This window comes from Acanthochromis polyacanthus, chromosome 11, assembly GCF_021347895.1.
Source record: "Acanthochromis polyacanthus isolate Apoly-LR-REF ecotype Palm Island chromosome 11, KAUST_Apoly_ChrSc, whole genome shotgun sequence".
NCBI classification, from domain to species: Eukaryota; Metazoa; Chordata; class Actinopteri; family Pomacentridae; genus Acanthochromis; species Acanthochromis polyacanthus.
Window position 1 is genome coordinate 3,789,463 of NC_067123.1, and position 24,888 is coordinate 3,814,350.

The 24,888-nt window shown below is 38.9% G+C and overlaps 1 protein-coding gene across 1 annotated transcript in view; it reads left to right on the plus strand.

Moving 5' to 3' along the window:
• crybg2 (crystallin beta-gamma domain containing 2) overlaps positions 1-24,888 on the plus strand; it is a 63,488-nt gene that overhangs the window by 13,547 nt on the left and 25,053 nt on the right. The window contains exons 3-5 of the mRNA XM_051955492.1: positions 7,942-8,779; positions 11,311-12,000; positions 22,581-22,628. Coding sequence (XP_051811452.1) covers positions 7,942-8,779; positions 11,311-12,000; positions 22,581-22,628 — 1,576 coding nt within the window. The remainder of the gene's footprint in view (positions 1-7,941; positions 8,780-11,310; positions 12,001-22,580; positions 22,629-24,888) is intronic.

Here is a 24,888-nt window from a genome sequence, read left to right on the forward strand (position 1 = left end):
CATTTTGTGGACATTTTTTCTCATTTTCCCAGTTTTTGTACTTCTTTACATATGTCGTCTTCTTGTGAAAACCACGTTTGTTAGCTTGTAGCAGCTAATGAAGTTAGCCCTTTAAAAGAGCAGCTCTGCTTTGATATTTTTTGCGGTTGTATTTGATTGTTTTGCTTCATTTTGTGTCTTTCTTTCTTTTTTTTCTTTTTGTATTTGTTTAAACACGTCTTCTTCCTGGTAAAAGCCATGTTTGTTAGCTTGTTGAAGCTAACACAGTTAGCACCTTAGAATAGCAGCTCTGGTTTAATATTTTTTGTTTTTATTTTGTGGTGTTGTGTCTTTCTGTTCATTTTGTATCTTTAAAGGTCACGTTGTGTTTCTTTTGCTTAGTTTTTGGTCTTTTGTACTTCATTACATGCCTCTTTTTCCTAGTAAATAACACGCTTGTTAGCATATAGCAGCTAATAAGTTAGCACCTTAGAATAGCAGCTCTGCGCTAATATTAGACCTGTGTGACTTGATGTTAATTTATTTTTGATTTATGATGCCTTAATTGATCTTAAACTCTCGGTAAAGTTGCCAAAAGCAGTTGGAAGCTTCTGCAGAAACACAAGCAATGAATTATTCATTAATCCCATAATGACATGTAGAGAAAAGGAACAAAAACACGCAACACAAATACACTGTTTTCCCACTCATATTCCCATAAAAAGAATTTAAACAGTCAGATAAGTTCTGTAATTATGGAGGAATCATGTTGTTGATCCCTGTGTGGATTCTGTTAGTGTGTTTGCTGAGTTTTGTCCCTTTTTTGTGCGTTTTTTTTTTTTATCCTCAATAATGCACAAAATGCTTTAATAACTGTTTTCTTGGTGCAGTTTAAAGACTTTTGGCTGCTCAGAGGAGTTTAAATGTTTGCTGAGGCAGATTTTGATCCTGCCTTTGTCGTATAATTACACGAGGAGTTTTGCATTTTCCACACCGAGGCCCCTCAGTGTTCCACTTCATGTTCGAGGACAGATGTTCCTGCACGAGTTCACAGAACGTACCTTCAGACCTGATACCGTAATGAGTCTGCCGACCTTCGTTGCTGTCGGCTGCACGTCGTTTTCACATGGTTGAAGTTCTCTGAGTGTTTTAGGCCGACTGCCAGAGTGTGCAGGAAGCCTCGGGTGAAGGTGTCGCTGCAGAAATGTGCTCATCGTGTTCTCTTAAAAAAAAAAAAAAAAAAGATGATTTCCACTGTAGGTGTGAAAGATAAACCACTGACGTTTAGAAATCTGACTTTTTAACCTCCTACTTTGAATATTTCTGACACAAATCTGTCTGAAAACAACCACAGTCCAGATAAAAGGTCTGAGTTGTTAAAATAGTTATATTTTCCTAAAAAAGATGCATTAATTCAACATTTTGCTCTTTTATAGATGAGATGCACATACGTTTTCTGTCACAATCTGCTATAAGATTAATGCTTTAACAGCACACAGCTTTTCATAGCACAATAATTTCCACTTAAATTATCATTATACTACTTGTATTCTACATAATTAACACTATTTTGCATATTTTTGTACTGTTTTAATCCTTGATATGCCAACTACTACATCTGTCAAAACGTAGGGTCTAAACCCTCAATGCATTTTTAAAAATTTGAGTTTAAGTTAAATTAATGCCAATCTATTCATATATCACGGTTAAAAGCACAAGTTCTGCACGTTTTAAGTCAGCCAGCAGCTTAATTATGCATTTAGCATCTTAAATTAGCAGCTCTGCTTTAATATATTTTTGTGGTTATTTTGTGTCTGTTAATTTTTCTTCCTCTTATGCTTGTTTTGTCATTTTGTGTCTGTTTTTTTCTTTTTGTACTTGTTTACATGTGTCTTTTTCCTTGTGAAAACCATCTTTGTTAGCTTTTAGCGGCTAGCAGTGTTGCTTCAATGTTTTGTGGTTATTTTGCGTCTCTGTTTATTTTATGTGATTTTTGTGGACATTTCTGTTTCTTATTCTTTGTCTTTTGTCGTTTTGACTTGTTTACATGCGTCTTCCTCAAACAAAAACATGTTTGTTAGCTTTTAGTGGCTAATGGAGTTAGCATCTTAAAATAGCAGCAGCTAAATGCAAACCATCAAGACAGGATAAACAAATAAAAATAAAATAAAGGCAGCTTGTAAGCAGTTTCTTAAAAAAATACTTCTCAAACATGAAATATTTTAGACCAACTGGTAAAATTTAATTTTAAATCAAAATTAAAAATAATAAAAACTGACAAAACAGGATGGCAATTTGTAAGATCAATTTCTACAGTTTTTATATGGAATAAATGTAAAATATTAAGACTGTTAAAGCAGCCAGAAGTCATTTAAAACATGTTTGTTTTTGAGGTTTTTTTTTTTGAAAATATAAACAGGAGAATCATTTGAAGATTTAAAGCAGCATTAAGTGATATTTTAACTCAAATTAAGTATTAATCCCTAAAAAGCTGCAGTACTGTTTGATTTCACATCAATGACACTAAAACCGCGCATAAAAGTATAAAATCGTACACTAGAGCGCTCTTTGTTGCACCTTTTGGATTAAATTTATTTACTTAATTTATGTCTAAAATGCAGAAAATAAACGGAATGAGCGCAGTATAACAGCTGTGATCTGTAGAATGCAGATTTACCTCATTATTGTTTTAATACAGTTTGTCTGACTGCGACTCGTTCTTCAGGTTCAGAGAGTTCAGCTGAAGCTGTTCAGGCTCACTGATATTCAAATAGTTTGAAACATCCGATGATGTTTTGCATCGCAGACGAGCAGATAACTCACATTTTCACATGAAGCGATTCCTGTAACTCCAAACTCCTGTCGGGGATTTTAAGACGAGATCAGACGAGATTTTATTTATTTTCACAAGAAGCTTCAAACCAAAAAGTCACCAAATTATGGAAAGATGCAAAAGAGACACAAAATGACCACTAATTGGAAAAAAATGAGCATGAACAAACAAAAAACATCCACAAAGAGACACGAGATGCAAAATCACCATTAATAGGAAAAAGGGCAACAACAGACAAAAAACAAACACAAAAAGATGCTAAACAATCACAGAGACGCAAAATGACCACTGACTGGAAAAAACTGAGCAAACTAAACAGACAATAAACAACAAAGCGATGCAAAATGAGCACTAATTGAAAAAATGCATGTCTCTTTGTGGTTGTTTTGTCTGTTTGTGGTCGTTTTGTGGTTGTGTTGCGTCTCTATGGTTGTTTTGCATCTTTGAGAGTGTTTTGTGGTTGTTTTGCGTCTCTGTGGTTGTTTTGCGTGTCTGTGGTTTTGCGTGTCTGTGGTTGTTTTGCGTGTCTGTGGTTTTGTGGTTGTTTTGTGTCTCTTTGTGGTTGTTTTGTGGTTGTTTTGTCTCTCTGTGGTTGTTTTGTCTCTCTGTGGTTGTGTTGCGTCTCTTTGTGGTTGTTTTGTGGTTGTTTTGTCTCTCTGTGGTTGTGTTGCGTCTCTCTGTGGTTGTTTTGCGTCTCTCTGTGGTTGTTTTGCGTCTCTGTGGTTGTTTTGCGTCTCTGTGGTTTTGCGTCTTTGAGATTGTTTTGTGGTTGTTTTGCGTGTCTGTGGTTGTTTTGCGTGTCTGTGGTTGTTTTGCGTGTCTGTGGTTGTTTTGCGTGTCTGTGGTTGTTTTGCGTCTCTTTGTGGTTGTTTTGCGTCTCTTTGTGGTTGTTTTGCGTCTCTTTGTGGCTGTTTTGCGTCTCTTTGTGGCTGTTTTGCGTGTCTGTGGTTGTTTTGCGTCTTTGAGATTGTTTTGTGTCTCTTTGTGGTTGTTTTGTGGTTGTTTTGTCTCTCTGTGGTTGTGTTGCATCTCTGTGGTTGTGTTGCATCTCTGTGGTTGTGTTGCGTCTCTTTGTGGTTGTTTTGTGGTTGTTTTGCGTCTCTGTGGTTGTTTTGCGTCTCTTTGTGGTTGTTTTGCGTGCCTTTGTGGTTGTTTTGCGTGCCTTTGTGGTTGTTTTGCGTCTCTTTGTGGTTGTTTTGCGTCTCTTTGTGGTTGTTTTGCGTCTCTTTGTGGTTGTTTTGCGTCTCTTTGTGGTTGTTTTGCGTCTCTTTGTGGTTGTTTTGCGTCTCTTTGTGGTTGTTTTGTGTCTCTTTGTGGTTGTTTTGCGTCTCTTTGTGGTTGTTTTGCGTCTTTGAGATTGTTTTGTGGTTGTTTTGTCTCTTTGTGGTTGTGTTGCATCTCTGTGGTTGTTTTGTCTCTCTGTGGTTGTTTTGTCTCTCTGTGGTTGTGTTTTGTCTCTTTGTGGTTGTTTTGCGTCTCTTTGTGGCTGTTTTGCGTCTCTTTGTGGTTGTTTTGCGTCTCTTTGTGGTTGTTTTGCGTCTCTTTGTGGCTGTTTTGCGTCTCTTTGTGGTTGTTTTGCGTGTCTTTGTGGCTGTTTTGCGTCTCTTTGTGGTTGTTTTGTCTCTTTGTGGCTGTTTTGCGTCTCTTTGTGGTTGTTTTGTCTCTTTGTGGTTGTTTTGTCTCTTTGTGGTTGTTTTGCGTCTCTGTGGTTGTTTTGCGTCTCTTTGTGGCTGTTTTGCGTCTCTTTGTGGCTGTTTTGCGTCTCTTTGTGGTTGTTTTGCGTCTCTTTGTGGTTGTTTTGTCTCTTTGTGGCTGTTTTGCGTCTCTGTGGTTGTTTTGCGTCTCTTTGTGGTTGTTTTGCGTCTCTTTGTGGCTGTTTTGCGTCTCTTTGTGGCTGTTTTGCGTCTCTCTGTGGTTGTTTTGCGTCTCTCTGTGGTTGTTTTGCGTCTCTCTGTGGTTGTTTTGCGTCTCTTTGTGGCTGTTTTGCGTCTCTGTGGCTGTTTTGCGTCTCTGTGGTTGTTTTGCGTCTCTGTGGTTGTTTTGCGTCTCTGTGGTTGTTTTGCGTCTCTGTGGTTGTTTTGCGTCTCTCTGTGGTTGTTTTGCGTCTTTGTAGTTGGGTTTTTTTTTCTGTTTTTGCTCGTCTTTTTCAGACAGAGATGCAAAGCGACCACAAAGTGATTTCTGTAATTCTGAGCTCCTGTCAAGGACTTTAAGATCAGATGATTATTACTATCAGATTATTTATCACAAAGTGATAACATATTTTTTTGGCACTTACTTATTTTAAAGCATGTTTTTCTGTTGCTTATTCACATGAATTATCTGCCACTTTCTGGTGCCTGAAACACTAAAAGTCTTCAGATTTCTGTCTCCTCTGCTGGTTTTTGCAGCCTCTGTGGATGCATTAACCTCTAAAACTTCCACAGTCGTCTTTAATCTTCTTCTAGTATCTGTCATCCACTCAGGAAATTCTCCTCCTCTGACCTTTGAATAGTTTTGTTGTGAGCTCTGTGACAGTTGATGACAGCACCGAGACGGCATTCTGTTCACCTTTCACTGCCGGTCGCCCACACGGAGCAAAAATGTGACGCTTAATTAAACGGAGCGATAATAATGCGACCGATCCTTTAAACTCTGCTGCTGAGCGGAAAAAACACGGAAAGGTCGAATGATTCACAGACGGAGCATCAGAACCTTGACTTTCAACAATGGAGCTGCTTCAACAGGCTGGAGTTCACGTGTAAATGTGTTTACTTTGGATTTTAGCTTCATTTTCAGAGCATTTAAAAGAGATTTAAAACAGAAGAGTCTTACTGATGTGAAGACAAAAACAAAAAACAGCCACAAAAAATGCAAAATGACCACTAATTGGGAAAAAAGCATAACCAGACAAAAAAACAGACGCAAAATCACCACTAACTGAGAACGCTGAGCAAAAAACGACAAATAACCACGAAATGATCACTAATTGAAAGAAAATTTGTAAAAACAGACAAGAAAAACTACCACAAAAGGCGCAAAATGACCACTAATTGAAAAAAAGTGCAACAGCAACCAAAAAACAACCACAAAGAGATGCAGAATGACCACTAAGTGAACAAAATGAGCAAAAGCAGATGGCAAACAACCACAAAGTAATGTAAAACAATCACAAAAAGACACAAAATGAGCAATAAACAGCAAAAAACAACCACAAAAAGACAAAAGTACCACAAAAAGACCACTAATTGAAAAAACTGAACAAAAGCAGGCAAACAACCACAAAAAGACACAAAATGACCACTAATTTTTTTTAAAAATGTGTAAAAACTGTCAAAAGAACAACCAGAAAATATGGAAAACGACTACAAAGAGATGCAAAATGATCAGTAATTGAAGAAAATGATCAAAAGCAGTCAAAAAACAACCACAAAGAGATGCAAACCATGCGACCGATCCTTTAAACTCTGCTGCTGAGCAGAAAAACACGGAAAGGTCGAATGATTCGCAGACGGAGGATCAGAAGCTTGACTTTTAACAATAGAGCTGCTTCAGCAGGCTGGAGTTCACGTGTAAATGTCTTTACTTTTCATTTTCAGAGCATTAAAACCAAGTTTAAAGCCCAGGAGAGCAGCTTTGTAGTCTGTTTTTTTTGTAGAAACTCTCAGCTTCTTATCTGATTGACTTTCTTTGCACAGTTGTGTTTACTTTGCGTGGCTTCGGATTATCAGCTGACTTTTGTTTTTCTTGCACGTACTCGATCTTCTCATGGTTTCTGTAGTAATTCAGCAGCTTCTTTCTGTCATTAACTGTCAGAAACAGCAGCAAATGTGAGTCAAACAGCCACTTCAGTTATCAGAAGTCTGTAAACCTTATCTGACATTTCATGCCAGTCCAGGTATGCAAATCTGCTCGGTGTCCTTTGAATTGTTTTCTGGGTCGCCACGCCTTCTTCACCACAGCAGCAGCTTTTACTGCAGTCTGGACTGTTAGTTTAGTGGTTTTTATCAGTAACATCATTCTGTCGTCATGACATTTATGGTTTTTATCTTTTTTTTCATGTATATGAAGACAAAATGATGATAAAATGATGAAAACATGATAAAAAATTATGTTAATGTTAAAAACCATGATGATAAAATCATGTTGGTGATTAAAAATCTCATAAAATTATGAAAAACATGATGATAAAATTATATTGATGAAAAAATATAAAATGATTAAAAACCTGATAAAATGATAATGAAAATTTTTGTCATTTTTTTATCATAGGCACATTTTATTATCAAACATGATAAATGTTTTTCATGTTTTTAATCATTCATTTTATCATGGTTTTTATCATTTTTGTCATTTTATCATGTTTTTATCAGAAATGTAACTTCATTGTATTTATCATTTCGTCATGTTTTTATCATTTTGTCATGTTTTTTATCATTAATATTTTATCTTGTTTTTCATTATTTACATCATTTTATCATCATGTTTTTATCATTAGCATAATTTTACCTTTGTTTTTTTTAATCATTGACAACATTTTATCATGTTTTTCATCATTTTATCAGATTTTTAATCATTTTATCATCATGTTTTTAGCATTAATATTTTATCATTATATTTTTATCATTTTATCAGATTTTTTATCATGTTTTTATTAATTTCATTTTATCATTAACATTTAATCATTGTTTTTATCATTAATGTCATTTTGTCATGTTTTTATCATTGACATCAATTTCTTGTCATGTTTTTATCATTTTATTATATTTATCATCAACATTTGATCATTGTTTTTTATCATTTTGCCATGTTTTTATCATTAACATAATTTTATCATGTTTGTCATCATTTTATCAGGCTTTTAATCATTAACATCATTTTACCATTTATATCAATTTATTATCATGTTTTTATCATTTTATCATGTTTATCATCATTTTATCATGTTTTTATCAGTCATTTTATCATCATTTTTTGTCATTAATATTTTATCATGTTTTTATCATTAACTTCATTTTACCATCATGTTTTTTTTATCATTAACTTCATTTTGCCATCATGTTTTTTTATCATTAACTTCATTTTGTCATGTTTTTCATCATTGACATCATTTTCTTGTCATGTTTTCCTGTTTCTCTCTGTTTCTTCAGGTTCCTTCAGGCTCCACCAGTCTTCTCTCCAGTAGTTGAGCTGGAATCAGAGGACATCATGAGTTCGGGCTACAGCAGCCTGAGCACCAAACTGTCCTTTAAGAGCTCGTCTCCTCCCAGAGAAGACGAATCCAAGCAGCGCTTCCGGAAAGTTTCTCTGGTCAGCGACGGCGATGACCCTCAGGACACGGTGGACTTTAATAAAACAGAGTCTGAACCAGAGTTCAGGTGGAAGAACCGATTCGAGGGAGTGACTCAGTTCAGAGCCAGCAGAGACCAGGATTTCTCTGGTCCACCTGAAGCAATCCTACACCTGAGCTCCTCCTCCTCCTTTGCAGAGCAACATGTGAGCCAGGAGGGGAGGAGCTCTGAAGGCTGGGAGGAGCCAGCAGGTGAAACAGGAGCTCCGATAGAAGCAGCAGCAGCTCAGAGGATCAGCGACCGACCGGAGACGCAGCAGCTTCCAGAGGAGTCAGAGTTCAGCGGAGTGTTCAAGGCCACGCTGGTGGAGCTGGTCTCTGATCCTGCAGCTCCTCCGGCCTCCCCCGAAGAAGAAGAGGAAGAGTCCCCCATCCAGAGCGACATGGACAGCCTGGTGGACACCCTGAGGAGCATGGGACCCTCCATGAGGCCGAGGACCACCAACGCCGTCCGGCCGGCCCCCCCTCAGCTCATGTCCTCGCTGCCCCCCATCGTGGAAGACGCTCCGAGTCCCGTCAGCGCTGATGCTCCGGACGGGAAGAAGGTCCTGAACGGACTGTACGCCCTGCCGGCTGACCTGGGACTCAGAGCCCCCAGAGAGTCCAGGTCTCCTCTGGAGCTCATGAAGCAGAGCCAGGTATTTATCCAGACTCCTGCAGCGTTTGCTTTGTGGAGATTCATCATGTATGAGCAGGAAAACCCCCACGCTGGTCATAAACATAAAGGCATGCAGCTGTGCATCCGCTGGAAAAATATGTGGAATATGGTCCTGTTTTTGGGTTTAGAAAATCTGTTTGATCATAGAAAAACTGTCTTTTCATTTAGACAGTCATTTATCATCCTGCAGTTGTATCTGCTCTGATCGTTCATGTTTTTATTAAAGAATGGCTCATATTTTACTAATTCTGCCAGAGTATGCAACTTAGGAGCACAGCTGTATGTTCATATTACTGCAGTCTCTGTTGTAGGAGTTTATATGATAGATAAAGGTGCTTTAAGGGGATTTTCAGAGTTGCAGCAGGAGTTTGCAAATCTAATAACTCATCATTTAAATCGAGATGACAAGAAGTCGGTCAGAAAACTGCTGCACTAAATTTAAAAGAAGTTGCTTGTTTGGTTGTTCGAGAAAATTCTTTGCCGATTCTAACAAAATGCAATTTTAAATGCAAATTTTCAAACTTGTCAACATTACAGATGAAATTCCAATAATCTAAAGTATATTATGGTGAAATTAGGAATCTCAAACCACAACTAGATATGTGCATTAAAAGCTGCTGCACTTGATTAAAACCGACAAAAAGAACAGAATTTACAACAAGATTTAGAAAACCTATTTTCATTAATGAGCTATGGTTGAAGCAATTTTTTTAAAAAGCATTTTTTTGCAAAGAAATTGCAGCTAGATCTGACAGCACACTTTTAAATGCACATTTTTCATATCTGTCAGGGTTAGAAATTAATTTGAATTAATCTAAAGTGTGCATTAAAAGTGCTGCACTCAATAAAAAAGACACAATAAAATGAAACCGAATGTTGAAAAGGGTTAAGAAAACATAAGTTTCAGGGTTCTCACCAGGATTTTTTTTCAGCGTAACGGCAGGTCCTCCTGCACGCGCAATAGACGGGAACGGGTCAATCGACAGGAAAGTACGGCTGAGGTGGGGAGACATAAATTAACCTAGATAGGCACCCAGTTGATAAAAACAAACGCACATGGCGTTATCTGTCAAAATAACAGCGCAGCGGCCCTAATCACAGTGTTAAACCTTCCTGTTCGGCCCCGACCGTGGTCAGGAAGCCCGGGGTTAACCCCCTTCACTTCCTCAGCAGCCGTAGAGGCAAAGACACAGGATCCCAGCCGTATCGAAGAACACTGCAGCCTTTATTGTCTATAAACAGTGGCTGAACCGCACAGTACCGCCAACCCAGAAACTACACACCTTCTGTCCTCCTCCGACTGCACCGACTGCCGTCTCTCTCACTAGCTCTCCCCCTCCCTCCCCCTCCCTCCCACACACACACGCTGCTCTCTCTCCCTCTCTCATGACGGAGCCACACACTCTCATAACAGCGTAATCTTTGAAATGCGCTGGCGTAGCGGCCCTAATCATAGCATAATCTTTTAAACTGAGCGTAACGGGCCCTTAAGATTGCATAACGGCCCATTAGACAGCGTAACGGGGCCGTTAGACAGCGTAACGGGGCCGTTATGACAGCGTAACGGGGCCGTTAGGACAGCGTAACGGGGCCGTTATGACAGCGTAACGGGGCCGTTATGACAGCGTAACGGGGCCGTTATGACAGCGTAACGGGGCCGTTATGACAGCGTAACGGGGCCGTTATGACAGCGTAACGGGGCCGTTATGACAGCGTAACGGGGCCGTTATGACAGCGTAACGGGGCCGTTATGACAGCGTAACGGGGCCGTTATGACAGCGTAACGGGGCCGTTATGACAGCGTAACGGGGCCGTTACGCTGAAATGCGCTGGCGAGAACCCTGAGTTTATTAGCTTTTTGAAGGTTCAACCAAACCGCAAACTTGCATTTGCACTTTAAAGTTGATTTATTAGCTGTGCAAGAAAATCGTCAATTAAATCTGATAACACACCTTTAAATGCACGCTTTTCATATTTTTCTGCATTACAAATTAATTTTAATTAATCTAAAGTACATTATGGTGAAATCAGAAATCTCAAAGCACGACTAGATACGTGCATTAAAAGCTACTGAAGTAGATATAGACAAAATAAAAATGGAATAGAATTTTTAAAGAGTTAAGTGTAAAGGCAGCTTGATTCCTCTTTAAATGTTAACCAAATTTTACAAAAAAGCCCTAAAAAAACTTGCAGTTGCTCTGTACAGTTGTTTGATTCTGCAAGAAAACCAGGTGCTGATTCTGATAAACACCTTTGACAAGATAAAACTTTCCTAATCCCGAAGGAAAAGTCTTATGTCAGACACTGCTCAGAAAAAACAAGATGTAAGAAATGCAATTTTTTTTTCAAATCTTTCAGCATCATAAATTAAATTCCACTAATCTAAGGAGTGTTGTGGTGAAAGAAGAAATCTCAAAGCATGACTAGATGATGAATCAGGTTTTTGTGACTCTTGTAATTTTAGTGAGTTCCAGCTTGGATTTTATGCTAATTTATCTGTTTCCCCTTCAGGACCAGCAGCTGCCTGGATCCAGAGTCCTGAACCTTCCTCTGAGAGGATCGACCTCCAACACTCTGGGACTGAGGAAACTTTCTGACTCGTCTCCTGAGGATTTACAGTCCACCATGTTGAATGGGAACGGAGCTCTTCCGTCGTCTCGCCTCGACAACAGCGTCCTCTTTGGCAGCTACAGATCTTCGTCCATTGATCAGACGCTGGAGAATGGAAAAGCCCATCGTCCAATCTTTCGCACCGGCTCCCTGCCAGAAACCGGCCTCTCCAACGACCGCATCAGCGCCAGCCCCAAGGACCTCGGCGACCCAGCAGGGACTCGCTTCGAGAGGTTCGCCTTCCTGGTGAACCCCTCGTCCCCCCAGTCGGGCTCTCTGACTGGAGCTGAAGATGGAGGACGGATGAGCAGACCTCCATCGCTGGGCGTCGGCTCTCCGCCCCACAGCAACAGTCCGACCCGCCTCCTCAGCCCCACCGGCTCCATTGATCTCCACAGGGCCTTCGGCGTCCCGGAATCGCCGCTGTCCATGACCACTCCCATCCTGCAGAGGAGCTTCAGCAGCGAGGGCCTGCCGGGGGTCCAGACCTCGTTGTTCAGCAACGTTCACGGAGGGTCTCAGTTCCAGAACCAAGAACCGGAACTAGACAGGAACTTAGTGTCAAAATACAGAGCATTCCCTGATGCCTACGTGAGTATCACCAGACTTCTGCATTTCTTTACCATCAAAATACTCTAAGAATAAAATGAATCAGTCAGACTGGGACTCTACAGCTAAGTCTCTGCTGTTGATACCGAGTCCCAGTCTGATATAGGTAGCAATGGGCACCATGATAGAGACTTCTGTGGTGTTTAGCTTTTATATTTAATACAAACTTCTATCTAGTGGAACACAGTTCTTATATATCTGTAGTATTTGAGGTCAAAACATGACTTCATTGACAAAAGCGGTAATAAAAGTCCAAAGCAAATGACCACTCAGCTACATTTGGGAGGTTTAGTTAGCAAAGGGGCACCATGACAAAGACGTCCATGGTGTTTAATGACCTCTGGAGCTCTAAATTTAGGACAAACTGGGGTCAACTAGGACAGAGTTCTTATATCCCAGTATTTGAGGTCAAAATCATGAGTCTATTCAGTGAAACTGTGCTACATTTGGGGGTTTCGCTAACAACAGGCACCATGACAAAGACTAATGTGGTGTTTAATGACCTCTAGAGCTTTTATATTTTCAACAAACTGGCATCATTTAGGAGAGAGTTTTATTTACCAGTATTTGAGGTCAAAATCATGAATCATTATATACTAAAACTATACTAAAACTAATAAAAGCCCAAAGGAAATGTCCACTGTGCTACATCTGAGGGTTTAGCTAGCAATGGGCACCATGACAAAGGCTTCCGTGGTACTTAATGACGTCTGGAGCGCTTAAATTTGAACAAAGAATCACGGTTAAGTTTATGTCGATACCAATCAGTTAAAAAAATGCCTCGATCCCAGTCTTTGAGGTCAGATCACGACATCCCCGCTGATGTTTACTTTGGTGACATTTGCATAAATGAGAGCTGAGGCAAGAAGTGACTTGAGCACATTGTACTGTATCAGTTGCACAACTGTAATGTCGCAGAGACAAACAGTTCATTTATGTAGATTCTTAAACTTCCAGCTATGGGTGGACACTTTGTACAAGCACTTTATTAAGGAGCAGGTTTCACTTCGGGGTAGAGACGTGCACACAGCTGATGAATAATGCATCTTATTTCCAGCTCAAGGCACCAGAGAGGCAGAATGCAGTAGTCAAAAACAGAATAAATGTTTCTTTTCACTGTGTAAAAACAGATAAGGTTTGTTTGAAAAAAGAAGATATTTATATTAGAGCTCCTAAAGCATTAGATCTGATTGGACAGGGAGTTGTGTAAGGTATGAAATACATCTATGGTGACACAATAAGAAAGACCTCCTTGACCTGTATTTCCAAAGCCCTGGTATCTGTATTTGCATATAGTACAGACAGGTGTTATCTTCATTCAGATCAGTCCACCTCACTGCGGTTAAAAATGGGCAATCAACAGATGAGAGTGATGACTTCATATGTGGTTTGTTGTGATCTAGGAATGTTAACGGTTAATCAGGTATTGGTTGTTAGTAATTTGAATTCATTAAAAACAAAAGGATGTCAAAAATGTATTGCAGATGAAGTGTAGTACCTGGTTGTTCCACCAGGTGGAACTTCTTACTGTTTACCGTAGAGGCCAGAGGAAGCGTCACTCAGACTACAGTTCATGTTGGAAACCAAGAGCATTGTGGGGGTTTAGCTACCAACGAATAAAATGGGATCACCTAGAACAGAGTTCCCAGTGGCAGGGAGCACTCTGGAGGTTTAGCTTGCAAAGGGACACCTTGGCAAAGACTTTTGTGGTGTTTATTGACCTCTGGAGCTTTTATATCTAAGACAAAATTTGATCAACTAGAATAGAGTTCTTTTATTCCAGTATTTTAGGTCCATATCAAAAGTTCATTGACTAAAAGGGCAATTAGAGTCCAAAACAAATGTCCACTTTGCTGCATTTGGGGGTTTAGCCAGCAACAGGGCACCATGACAAAGACTTCTAGGATGCTTGATGACCTCTGGAGCTCTTATGTTTAGGAAAAACAAGGATCTACTAGGACAGAGTTCTTGTATCACAGTATTTGAGGTCCAAATCATGAGTCTATCCAGTGAAACTGTGCTACATTTTGGGGGTTTAGCTGAGAACAGGCACCATGACAAAGACTTTAGTGATGCTTAATGACCTCTGACCAGAGCTCATGTGTTTCAGACAAGTGCCATACAGAGCTGCTTTTAGACCTAAATCATAGGTGTGTTGACTAAAAGCACTACTCTACTTTAATTAACCTGTCACTGATTGATTAATAAATTTACAAAATGGCAAGAAAAGCACAGAAAAATGTCTACTGTGCTGCATTTGGGACTGTAGATGGCAAAGGGGCACAATGACAAAGACTTATGTGGAAGTTAATGACCTCTGGAGTTCTTGAATTTGAGACAAACTGTGATAAATTAAGACTGAGTTCACAGTAGCAGAGAGCATTGTGGGTGTTTAGCTAGCAAAGGGGCACCATGACAGAGACTTCTGTGATGCTTAATGACCAGAACTCACATAGTCTGATCAAGCTGACGTCTGCTGTAGCTAATTTTCAGAAATTTAGCATGCTCTAGGTAAATAATAACTCTAGAAATACGTGAAATAATGTCCACCGTGCTTCATTTGTTTAAGGATTATTAATTATTGATTGAAAATGCTGCCGACTGTTGGTTAAGAAGAGGCAAATAATTCTTCTTTTAGCCCACAGTGGGGAAATTTGCAGCAACAGTGTCAGCACAAAAATGAAAATAAACAAAAAAATATGCAAGTATTGTTAATATTGCAGAAATTCTTCTAAATGTGAAATAATGGTGTTGCACAGGGTAAAATCTGCATATTAAACATGTTTTAACTGCACATATTGTTCTGTGAGTCATAATAATTCATGTTAACTATTGAGAAAATTGGTTAAAATTAGCGTGTCTATTGTGAAGACAGGAAACGTCCCTATTCGTGTGGTTTTTCTTGGTATTTTTCCCCACCTACTACACCTGTAAAGCTTTGTAATTTAATATTTACAGCCATTACAACTGTGGAACAGCTGATAGTTCCCACTTTCTGTTCCCACCGAGCATCACAGAATCACATTATCGGGTGTGTTTCTGGCCTTTGGTTCACACATGTTTCCACATGTGTGAAGGATTTAACAGATTAGGACGAGTCTTAAAGTGATTTTTATTGGCAGCAAACATGAATATCTGCTCACGCGTGCCTGAACGACGACAAACACACCCTCTTCTCACTTTTCTGTCTGCCACTTGTCTGTGAACGCTCGTTACCTCTGCATCTCCTCCTGTTTCACAAGTCGACTACAAAAGCACAGAAATGTTTTTCTAGCTGAAGCATTAATCACCGTAAATAACTGGTGTAGAGAGTCGACAGAGGGGAAGGTTCTCTGTAATACATGCTTTAAATGATGCTACTGGTGTTATTTCAGTTCATGCAAAAACACAAAAGCAGTGTCAGCTGGACTCCAGAGGTGTAACTTCAGTCAGACTAATACAAATACTTGCAGTAGTATGACTCTACCAGGTACCTTCTTTTTTTTTCTTTCTTTTTTTTAAAATCAAAAGCACAAACAGGACCACATCAGATACTAACTTCAGGTAAGAGCTACAAATCTGCTTCTACTGCAGAAGTTTTACAGATTTGTTTTGGAATTCTTCAAGAAATTATAACTAAACTCTGAATAAGATGCACAGAAAATATATCAAAAACGTTGAACTTGTGCTGTATATGCAAAGCTAATATTGGCACAAACAGGTGCTTCTTTTTCAGAAGTTTTTTAGTGATAGATGAGTGTTAAACTGTTCTTTTAATAAAAACATTTACAGCTCAACTTCTAATTAAGATGTGGAGAAAATGCACAAAAGGAACGGCAAATGCAAAAGTAACTTTAGCAGCATTAACTCTAACATTAGCACAAACAGGTCCTTTTTGTCAATTTTCCTGCTTTTTTTATTGAGAAGTGGAGTTTAAAGTGGTCTTTTAATCAAGAATTTTCAGTGGAACTGAATAAGATGCAGAGAAAATGTGTTAAAGAAATCCCCAACTTGTGCTGCAAATGCAAAACTATCTTTAGCAGTTTTATTGCTAATATTTGTACAAACAGGTGCTTCTTTTCAGTGTTTTCTGATTTTTTTTTTTTTTAATTTGTTGATGATGGAGGAGTTTTAAGTTGTTCTTTTAATCAAGAATTTATAGCTACACTCTGAATAAGATGTGGAGAAAATGCACAAAAGAAATGTTGTCAAACTGCAAATGCAAAAAGTGACTTTAGCAGTATTAACGCTAATATTAGCACTAACAGGTGCTTCTTTTCTGTAATTTTCCAGATTTTTTTTTGGTTTATTGGAGGAGTTTTAAACCGTTCTTTTAATCACGAATTTAAAGCTAAACTCTGAAAAAGATGCAGCGAAGATGTACAAAAGAAACTTGACCACAGCTGACATGAGCTGCTGATGCTAACTTCAGAAGAGGATTCAAATTTCCAAAAAACCAAAGGAGAAATCTGTATTTGCCATAGTGTCATCTGGATTCTAGGGGTGTAACTTTAGTAGTATTAGTACAAATATTGGCAGTGTTCAGTAGTATGACTCAAGCAGGTACTTTTCTTTAAGCCAAAGTTTACAGTCATGACCACAGCTAGCATTAGCTGCTGATGCTATCTATCGATGAAGGTTTCGGCATCTTAAGATCTGCAGGGGAAAATATTTATTCAGCAAAGTTTCTCAGGTGTTTTTTTTGCCCTAATGGGCATCAGCTGGATTCTAGATGTGTACCTTTAGTAGTATTAGTACAAATATTTGCACAAGCTGGTACTTTCTTCATGCTAAAGTGCAAACATGACCACAGCTAACATTAGCTGCTGATGCTATCTTTAGATGAAGGTTTCGGCATCTTAAGATCTGCAGGGGAAAATATTTATTCGGCAAATTTTCTCAGGGTTTTTTTTTTTTCCCTCTAATGAGCATCAGCTGGATTCTAGAGGTGTGACTTTCGTAGTATTAATGCAAATATTTGCACAAGCTGGTACTTTATGCTAAAGCGCAAAAATGACCACAGCTAACATTAGCTACTGATGCTATCTTTAGATGAAAGTCTCCAAAATTTTTTAGTTAGTTCTTTCTTTTTGTCTTTTTTTATTAAGACTTTACAGCAAAGCTTCTGAATTTGATCCACACAGAAACGTTGTCAAACTTGTCCTGCAAATACAAAAGTGTCAGCTGGATTCCAGAGGGTTAACATTACTATTAATACAAATATTTGTACAGCATTCATTAGCGTGACTCAAACAGGTAATTATCTTTAAACCAAAGTTCAGACGCCACCACAGCTTCAGGTGAGGGTTTGGGCGTCTTAAGATCTGCAGAGGAAATATTTCGATTTATTTTTTGACAGGTGCAGTTTCAAACCGTCCTCTTCCTCCAGAATTTACAGCCACTTCTGAACAAGACTCAGAGAAAATGCATGAACGTTGTCAGACTTGTGCTGACACTGCAGACGCAGCTTAATTACAGACACTGTCCTCGACAGCAGCTTGTCGGAGCTGATTTATCTTCACTTTTATGATGCTTAGGTTATGCAATCTGGTGCATCGTGTGCAGCGGAGTTACAAACTAAACGTCTGCGTGGTGATAATAGCTTTAACAGCATGTCATCGATGCCGATAAACAGATATTTTAATGATCCTTTGGAATTTACTTCAACACTGAACATAAAACCCTTCTGGCTTAAAAAAAAATAATAAAACACATTGAAGGCTTAGATTGACGTAATAAAAATAACATGTAATGTGCACAGCTTACAATATAGAGAATATGCAGCAAGCAAAATGACTTGCCTATAAAAATCTCAACGGAAAATAGAAAAATCTGTTAAAAATACACTCAGAAGTGTATGTCAGATGTGTACAAATACAGCTTTGTACCAATATAGCAAATTAAACAATTTAGAAGAAGCACATTAGAGATCAGAAGAGGAAATATTTCTGTATTTTTTTTTTTAGATTTTTTTTGGGATGGAGCGGTTTTAAACTGTCCTTGCATCAAAAATAGTCATGCATTAAGTGAAAATACACATAAAAACATTGCTAAGCTTGTGTTGCACATGCCCAAATAGTGTCAGCTGGAATCAAGAAGTTTAACTTCAGTAGTATTAAGACAAATATTTGCATAATCGGATGCTTCAGACGATTCAATTGTGTACAGATGTACAAGGAAATGTTTGTGGTTTTTCAGATGTATTTTTCACATTTATTCTAGATTTATTTAGAATTTATAATGACAACACATAACATTAACAGCTCAGCACCATGAGAGTTAAAGCTAATGTTAGCATGAGCGCTAGATAGTAAAATTAACATTTTCTGATTTAAAAGTTGCTGGAGTTTGTTTAGAAAGTTGCAGCTTTTGCATTTGAGAACAGGACAAGTTCAAATCCAGATTTAGGTCTAAAAAGAATCATTTATCATGTAAAGCACAAAACATTAGTTTCCTCAGAAAATCTTGTTGCTATTGCAGCTTGTGTGTGCATGTTTTCTGCAAATATAAACTTTATTCATTGGCTTCACTCCAGGTAAAATAACTGCATCGTCCACGGCCATTTTTTTGTTTTCTAAAAAAACTCAATGTCCATCTAAAACACAAACTAACTCAGACTCTCTGCCTCTTTCCTTCCCATTAAATCATCTCCTGCGAAAGGAATGTGCCGCTTCAGCAGGTCACATATTCAAAAAGACGAATGCACATGTGATGCGATGGAACAGAACAATTTAAGATTCATAGAAGAGAACAGGTAATCTGTTCTCACATACTCGCCTCCTCGCTGTCAACTTCATCAGACATCAAGCGAGCGGGAGGAGAAATGCGGGGATGAATACAAAAGATGAGGTGTGGCAGGAACAGAATAGCTGGGTTGGGTGGGGAGCCTGAAAAAAACTGCACAAAAAATGAAGCTCAAAGTTTCCTCAAATGACTTCAGAGGCGTCGTCTGCAGAGAAACCGTCACCGAGGGTTTAACTTTATCGCTCTGATAAGGCGAGATGTGCAGCACTGAGGGTGTTTAAAAAAAAACCTTTTAAAGATCATATTTATTCCTGTTTCTTTGCACTTGATCAAATCTTTTCATTGCCTTCTTCCTCTTTCATTGCAGTAAAAGCAGGATGAAGCTGTAAAACACATCCTTGTTGACATATTTTATGGTCGACTTTAAACAGATAAGGGACACACAGCATACTATATTACATAATTCTGCTACAACAAAAAAGATCTGCAGATTGCTTTATTACTCTGCCAAGGAAGTGGAGCCTCGGTGGAGTTAGGCGATGATCGTCTGTCTGTCTGTAGCAGATTTGGATGAAATTTTCAGTGAAGCTCAGAAATGGACCACAAGGACCAAGTGATCAGATTTTGGCAGTGATGCAGCTTATAGTCTGGATCCACGGATTTGTTAAAGATTTCTGTATCGTTGCCGGATAGCAGCACGATGTCACTGTAACCATGACAACCAGTGAACACATCAGCTGATTGTGATCCTACTACAAATCCACCTCTGAGGACTTATCAGGACTTATCCATCAGAAATGATCCAAGGAACAGCTGATTAAACTGTGGGGGTGTTTCTGAGTCCCATCAATTCCTGCTACATATTTAGGTCATGTGATCCGGTATCCGTACATAACGTACACATGCAGAACACACGCCTGTACTCAGAGGAAGGTCATTGTGTTTGTGGGTACATCTATATTAAATGGACACATTCTATGTTGCTGTGATTTCTGATCATCAATAACTAATAAACTAATGCTGCATTTCTGACATATGGGGGAATGAGCAGCCTTGGAGGAGGAATGAACTCTCACAGTCCTTTTCTTGTGTTAATTTTGTGTTTCTTTGTTTGTTTTTTGTGTTTTTATGTTAATTTTGTGTCTTTTTGTGTTTACTTTGAGTCTTTTTGTGTATTTGTTAATTTTGTCTCTTTGTTTATTTAGATTTTTGTGTCTTTTTATGTTAATTTTGTGTTTTGTGTTTGTTTTGAGTCTTTATGTTAATTTTGTGTCTCTTTGTTTGTTTTGTGTTGGAATGCTGCATTTCTGACAATAAAACATGGGGGATGAGCAGCTTTGGAGGAGGACTGCGATCTCTGAGTATTTTTCTAGTTTTGTCCCATTTTGTTTATAGAAAGATAAAAATCTGCATTTTGCATTCTTTGAATTTGTCGTTCTGTAAACAGGCCATATGAATTTCTTTCACCATGCACATGTGAAGCTGGTAGTTTAAGATGATTGAAGCTTTGTTGTTTTTACGTTTTCCTAGAAAGGATGCTGTTGTGTAAAACCTGTGAGACGGTGATGGTTTCATGTCTCTAATATTGTCTCAGCGGTCGTCACTCGGCGGCTCGGGTCGGGTTTTTCTACATAAACATCCACATAGTGAAGATGACACGACGGTGAAATGTTGACTTTGAGTCGTCTTTGTTGGTTTTACAGGACAGCAGCAGGTTCTGTTTGTAGAAGCAGTTTTATGCAGTAGGAAGAGGCAAAAGAAAAATAAGAGAAAGGTGCAGCAGAACAAGCAGAAGGATGATATAATATTTAATGTAAAACTGAACTGTGACCACGGTGCAACGTTTCACCCGACAGAACCCAGCGTAGCGCTACGACTTCATGTTCACTATTTGGTTGGTTATAGATTTTAAACCAGTCAGATAGATCGGTCTTTATTTTTGCATCTAAAGTCTGGAGAGTCAGACGAACATTTCACACATCCACCAGGTCTCAGAGCGCTTTTTAGTTGCAGTGATGGGTTTGTAAAAATACACAATAAAGTCCACATATCAAAAATCTTCATAAACCAGGCCAATTTGAGGAATACAGCAGTGCAATTTCTGTATTTTGAAATGTATGTGGGGGAAAAAAAAAGACTTAATTTGTCTCGGTTTATTGCACTTTTGTTGTAGTTAAGACATAAGTTGAGACATATTATTAAAACTGGGGATATAAGGGTTATATTGATGTAAAGCAAATAAAATACTCCAAAAACTTTAACCACAGTATGTATTAATGTAAAAATCTACCCTGACAGACTGGCACAATAGTAGGTCTTAAAGAGTTAAATGTAATTTATAGACATGTACACATCACATAAAAACAGATTAGTATAAATGCTGCAGTTACAAAAACACAAGGAATGCATTTAAATTACAATAACTAAAATTCTTTTGTTGCTCACACTTTTTTTTCACATTTTTTTGTTGCGTTTTCGCTCAAATATGACGCTTGTGCGGTTTGGCTCAAACAGAAAGACAGAAATCATACAAAAAGTTACATTTGTTTTGAGTATTTATGATATAAAACATGGACATGGAGAAAAATGGTGGCTCTACACACTGAAAATGTACTTAAATTCCTTTACTCTCTGCTCTGTGTAAACACTGCCTGCAGTTCAGCTGAAAAATCCCTGAATTTTTGTGACGTGACTGTTGGTCACAGCTGAGTTGTTCATGGCTTTATGGTCGCACAGTGGAGCAGAGAATTTTTTGTTTTTTACAGAATTTGGTTAGAGCAAACACAATATTTTTGGCAAATTTTCAAATGAGACGTATCAAAGGGATTTTTAAGTTATGCAATGGAGCGGTCAGTCACAGATGAGAAGGTTTGATATCCAGTAATTCTGTTTTTACGGTTTTTGGCCTTTTAAACATAATATTGGTTTAGAAGATTAGGAAAAAGTTGAATTTTCTCTAATAGTTGGGAAGAATTACTTCATTTCTGGGTGTTTTTTTTCTTGTAGCACACGCCTCCAATAATCATCCTGAAACCCTTTGATTTTTTTTTTTGTATGTTTTACTTTCGGTGGAGCCAAGATTTTTGCGTGCAGAGGAAGCCACAATAATTGCAGGAAATTAACCGACTGTGTGTTGAAAAGCTGTTTTCTGCAGTGAGTCAGACTCTTATTTAACGGGCTAGTTCTGAGGAAGAAGCTTTGAAAGTTTAGAGGTTTTCGTTGAGTCAAAAAGCTCTTATTTATTCAGAGGGTTTAGTTATTCTGAACTTGCTCTTCCACACTAAATGAGAGCAGCCAGCGGTGAAACAGGAGCTCCTGTCGGTCGGTAACCTGATCCGGATGGTAACCTGCTTCACACTGAGCTCTGAGTAAAGACAGGAAGTGACACCTGAGACCCGCATCATAAAGCTACATGTAACCTGCAAAACGTACCAACAAACAAACCCAAATCCCAGCCAGATCCTTCAGAATCCACAACCAGACTCGGACCAAACGCCGCCTTTATTCCCGTCTCATGGTTTGAAGGTTTCTCCGGTGTCCTGGAGCTGCTTCTTGTTGTCTTTAGGGGGTGTTTCAGAAGCATCAGGTAGAACAGGTGCAGCAGAGGAATGTTTTTCTTCCTGTCAAACGCAGAGTGAACTCTTATCTCTGCTCTCCGACGGAACCGGTCCGGTGGGTTGACCTGTAAACAATGTGTGGATTGTGAAGCATGTCAGGAAGCGGGTGTAATTAGCCCTTTAATCAGCCTCCCTTTGACTTTTGTCTTGACCTTAACTGCTTTTCTGGAAATTTCAAAGAAAGTTTTGCTGAAATGTTTGTTTTTCTTCTTTTGTCTGTAGCTCACCAAAGAGAAGGAACACGGGAAGCTCAACCCTCGACCTGGAAAGGTGAGTCTGAACCTGAAAACCCTCCAAGCTGACAGATACTTACCTTGAACCTGTGATGGTGAACTTCTGGAATTTGTCTTAACTCCAGCTCAGTAAATAACTGTTTTGTTTTTTTTTTTTTGCTGCCAAAAAGCACAGACAAGAACAGAACAAAAAAAACAGAAAATCAAATGTCTAAACTTAAAGTTGAGGCTTTTTCAAGTGCTTTCGGTTCGCTGATGATTTATGAGAAGCGCTGGGACCACTTTAATCCACATTGATCCATCAAATCTGTTCAGATATCTAAAGTCTCCTGAGGATGAATCCCAATGACTTTGGTTCATTTCAGTTTATTCTGCAGCACCGTTTTTCATTTACAGACATGCTAACACTCTGGGCTGTTTTTGCCCCAGATCTGATCCAAGTCATTTTAGCTAGCAAAGGTGAAAACATGACAAAGACCCATGTGGTGCTTAATGACTTCTGACCAGAGCTCAGGTGTTCTTATATCTCAGAAACATGTCATAGTGACCCAAATCAGGTTTCCACGGCCTAAATCGGTAACATCAGTGCAGGATAAATGTCTACAGTCCGCAGTCTGTAGCTAACAGTGGGCACCATGACAAAGTCTGTCTGTTTACGAAAACTTAGCTAGTAATGGGAACCATAACAAAGACCTTTGTGGTGCTTAATGATCTCCAATCAGAGCTCATGTGTTAGAAACTGAAGCATTTGGTTTAGAAGAGTTAGCAAACATTTCTGTTGACCCGAACAGCAATATTTCAAATCAAATCAAACTTTATTTGTATAGCACCTTTCATCCATTAAAATGCAACACAAAGTGCTTCACAAAATAAATAAAAGAATAAAACAGAGAGAATAAAAAACAGTAGTAAAACCAACAATATATATATATATATATATATATATATGTATATATATATATACATACATACACATGCATGCACACATACATACACAATATACAACATATATACACATTCGCACACACATACACACAACACGGAGCTGAGACACGGCAGGGCACTGAGGAACCATGTGGGAAAACACCTATGGGAGCCCTCCACACCGAGATATGCCACAGCCCACAGAGAGCGCCGCCACAGAGACCACCATCATTTATGTTGTCATTTAATTGACTACTATTAAGAAAACAATAGAAGTTTGCCTAACTGGTGTCCTAGATGTGCCGTTATGAAATCTGTGTGACAGTGATCATAAATTAAGTTTCCTTCTGATAGCAATCGGTTTAAAAAATGCTTTGATTGGCTTCGATCCGATCTAGACGTTCCCCCACATCTTATTTTACAGATCAATCTACCAGAGTGTTCTCATGGGTCTCAGACTAACCGCTGTTCTACATTCAGACTTCATTACTGCTCCCCCTGAGGCAGGATAAGAAGTTCGACTGTACAGTGTTTGTTTTTCGGTTGGCTTGTGGCCTCTTGCATAACCGGTGTTTCAATAGAAGCTAGAATAGAATCTGGTTGGACCAAATGTTCTCCACTAGGCAACCAGACCGACTCCTCGCTGGAGCCTCGTGGTGTGGCCGACTGTGTTATTAACGTTTAAATGTCAGGCCTGCTTCTGCTTGCTGGTGAAAGGCGAACATTTTCTGCCTGACGTTGTCCGTGAAGGATGTTTAATCCGAGAGGAGGAGCTGACATTTAGGCTCAGGTCCTCTCCCATGCTGCAGGGCCTCGGAGCTCCAACATGCCGACACCAGTTTCCTCATGAAGCCGTGGAGATCAGCTTCAAAATCCCCAAATATGTGCATGTGTGCGCACGTGTTTTCTCCCCTTTTGATTTGTGCAGAAGTTCTCTTTAATCTTGCAGATGCTGATTAGGAAGCTTCACTGCTGCGCTGTCAGCCTCGTCCTCCGTACGGTTCTCGTGTTTCATGCCTTCAGGGGTTTTTCACATGATCTTAGCATGTAAAGGCTTCTTCAGCAGCACAGATCTCGCCTGCAGGAGTTCTTTGTCATTTCTGTCACTTTATCCAGCGAGCAAAAGCTAAATTACACCGTCTGCTACCGTCCAAGTAAACAAATGAACTAGATTCTGTCACGGAGAGACAGAAGATGATTTAACCTACAGTCTCTGATCGGTACAATAGGTGTTCTCTGTGTGAAAATGCAAAAGAAAAAATATATTGAAGACGTCACTTCTTTTTTTTTCTCATTTGGACCACTTTAGACCAGGTCTAGATCAAAAAGGTTGTTGTACAAAGGCTAAAGACTCTTAAAATGATGATGTCTGA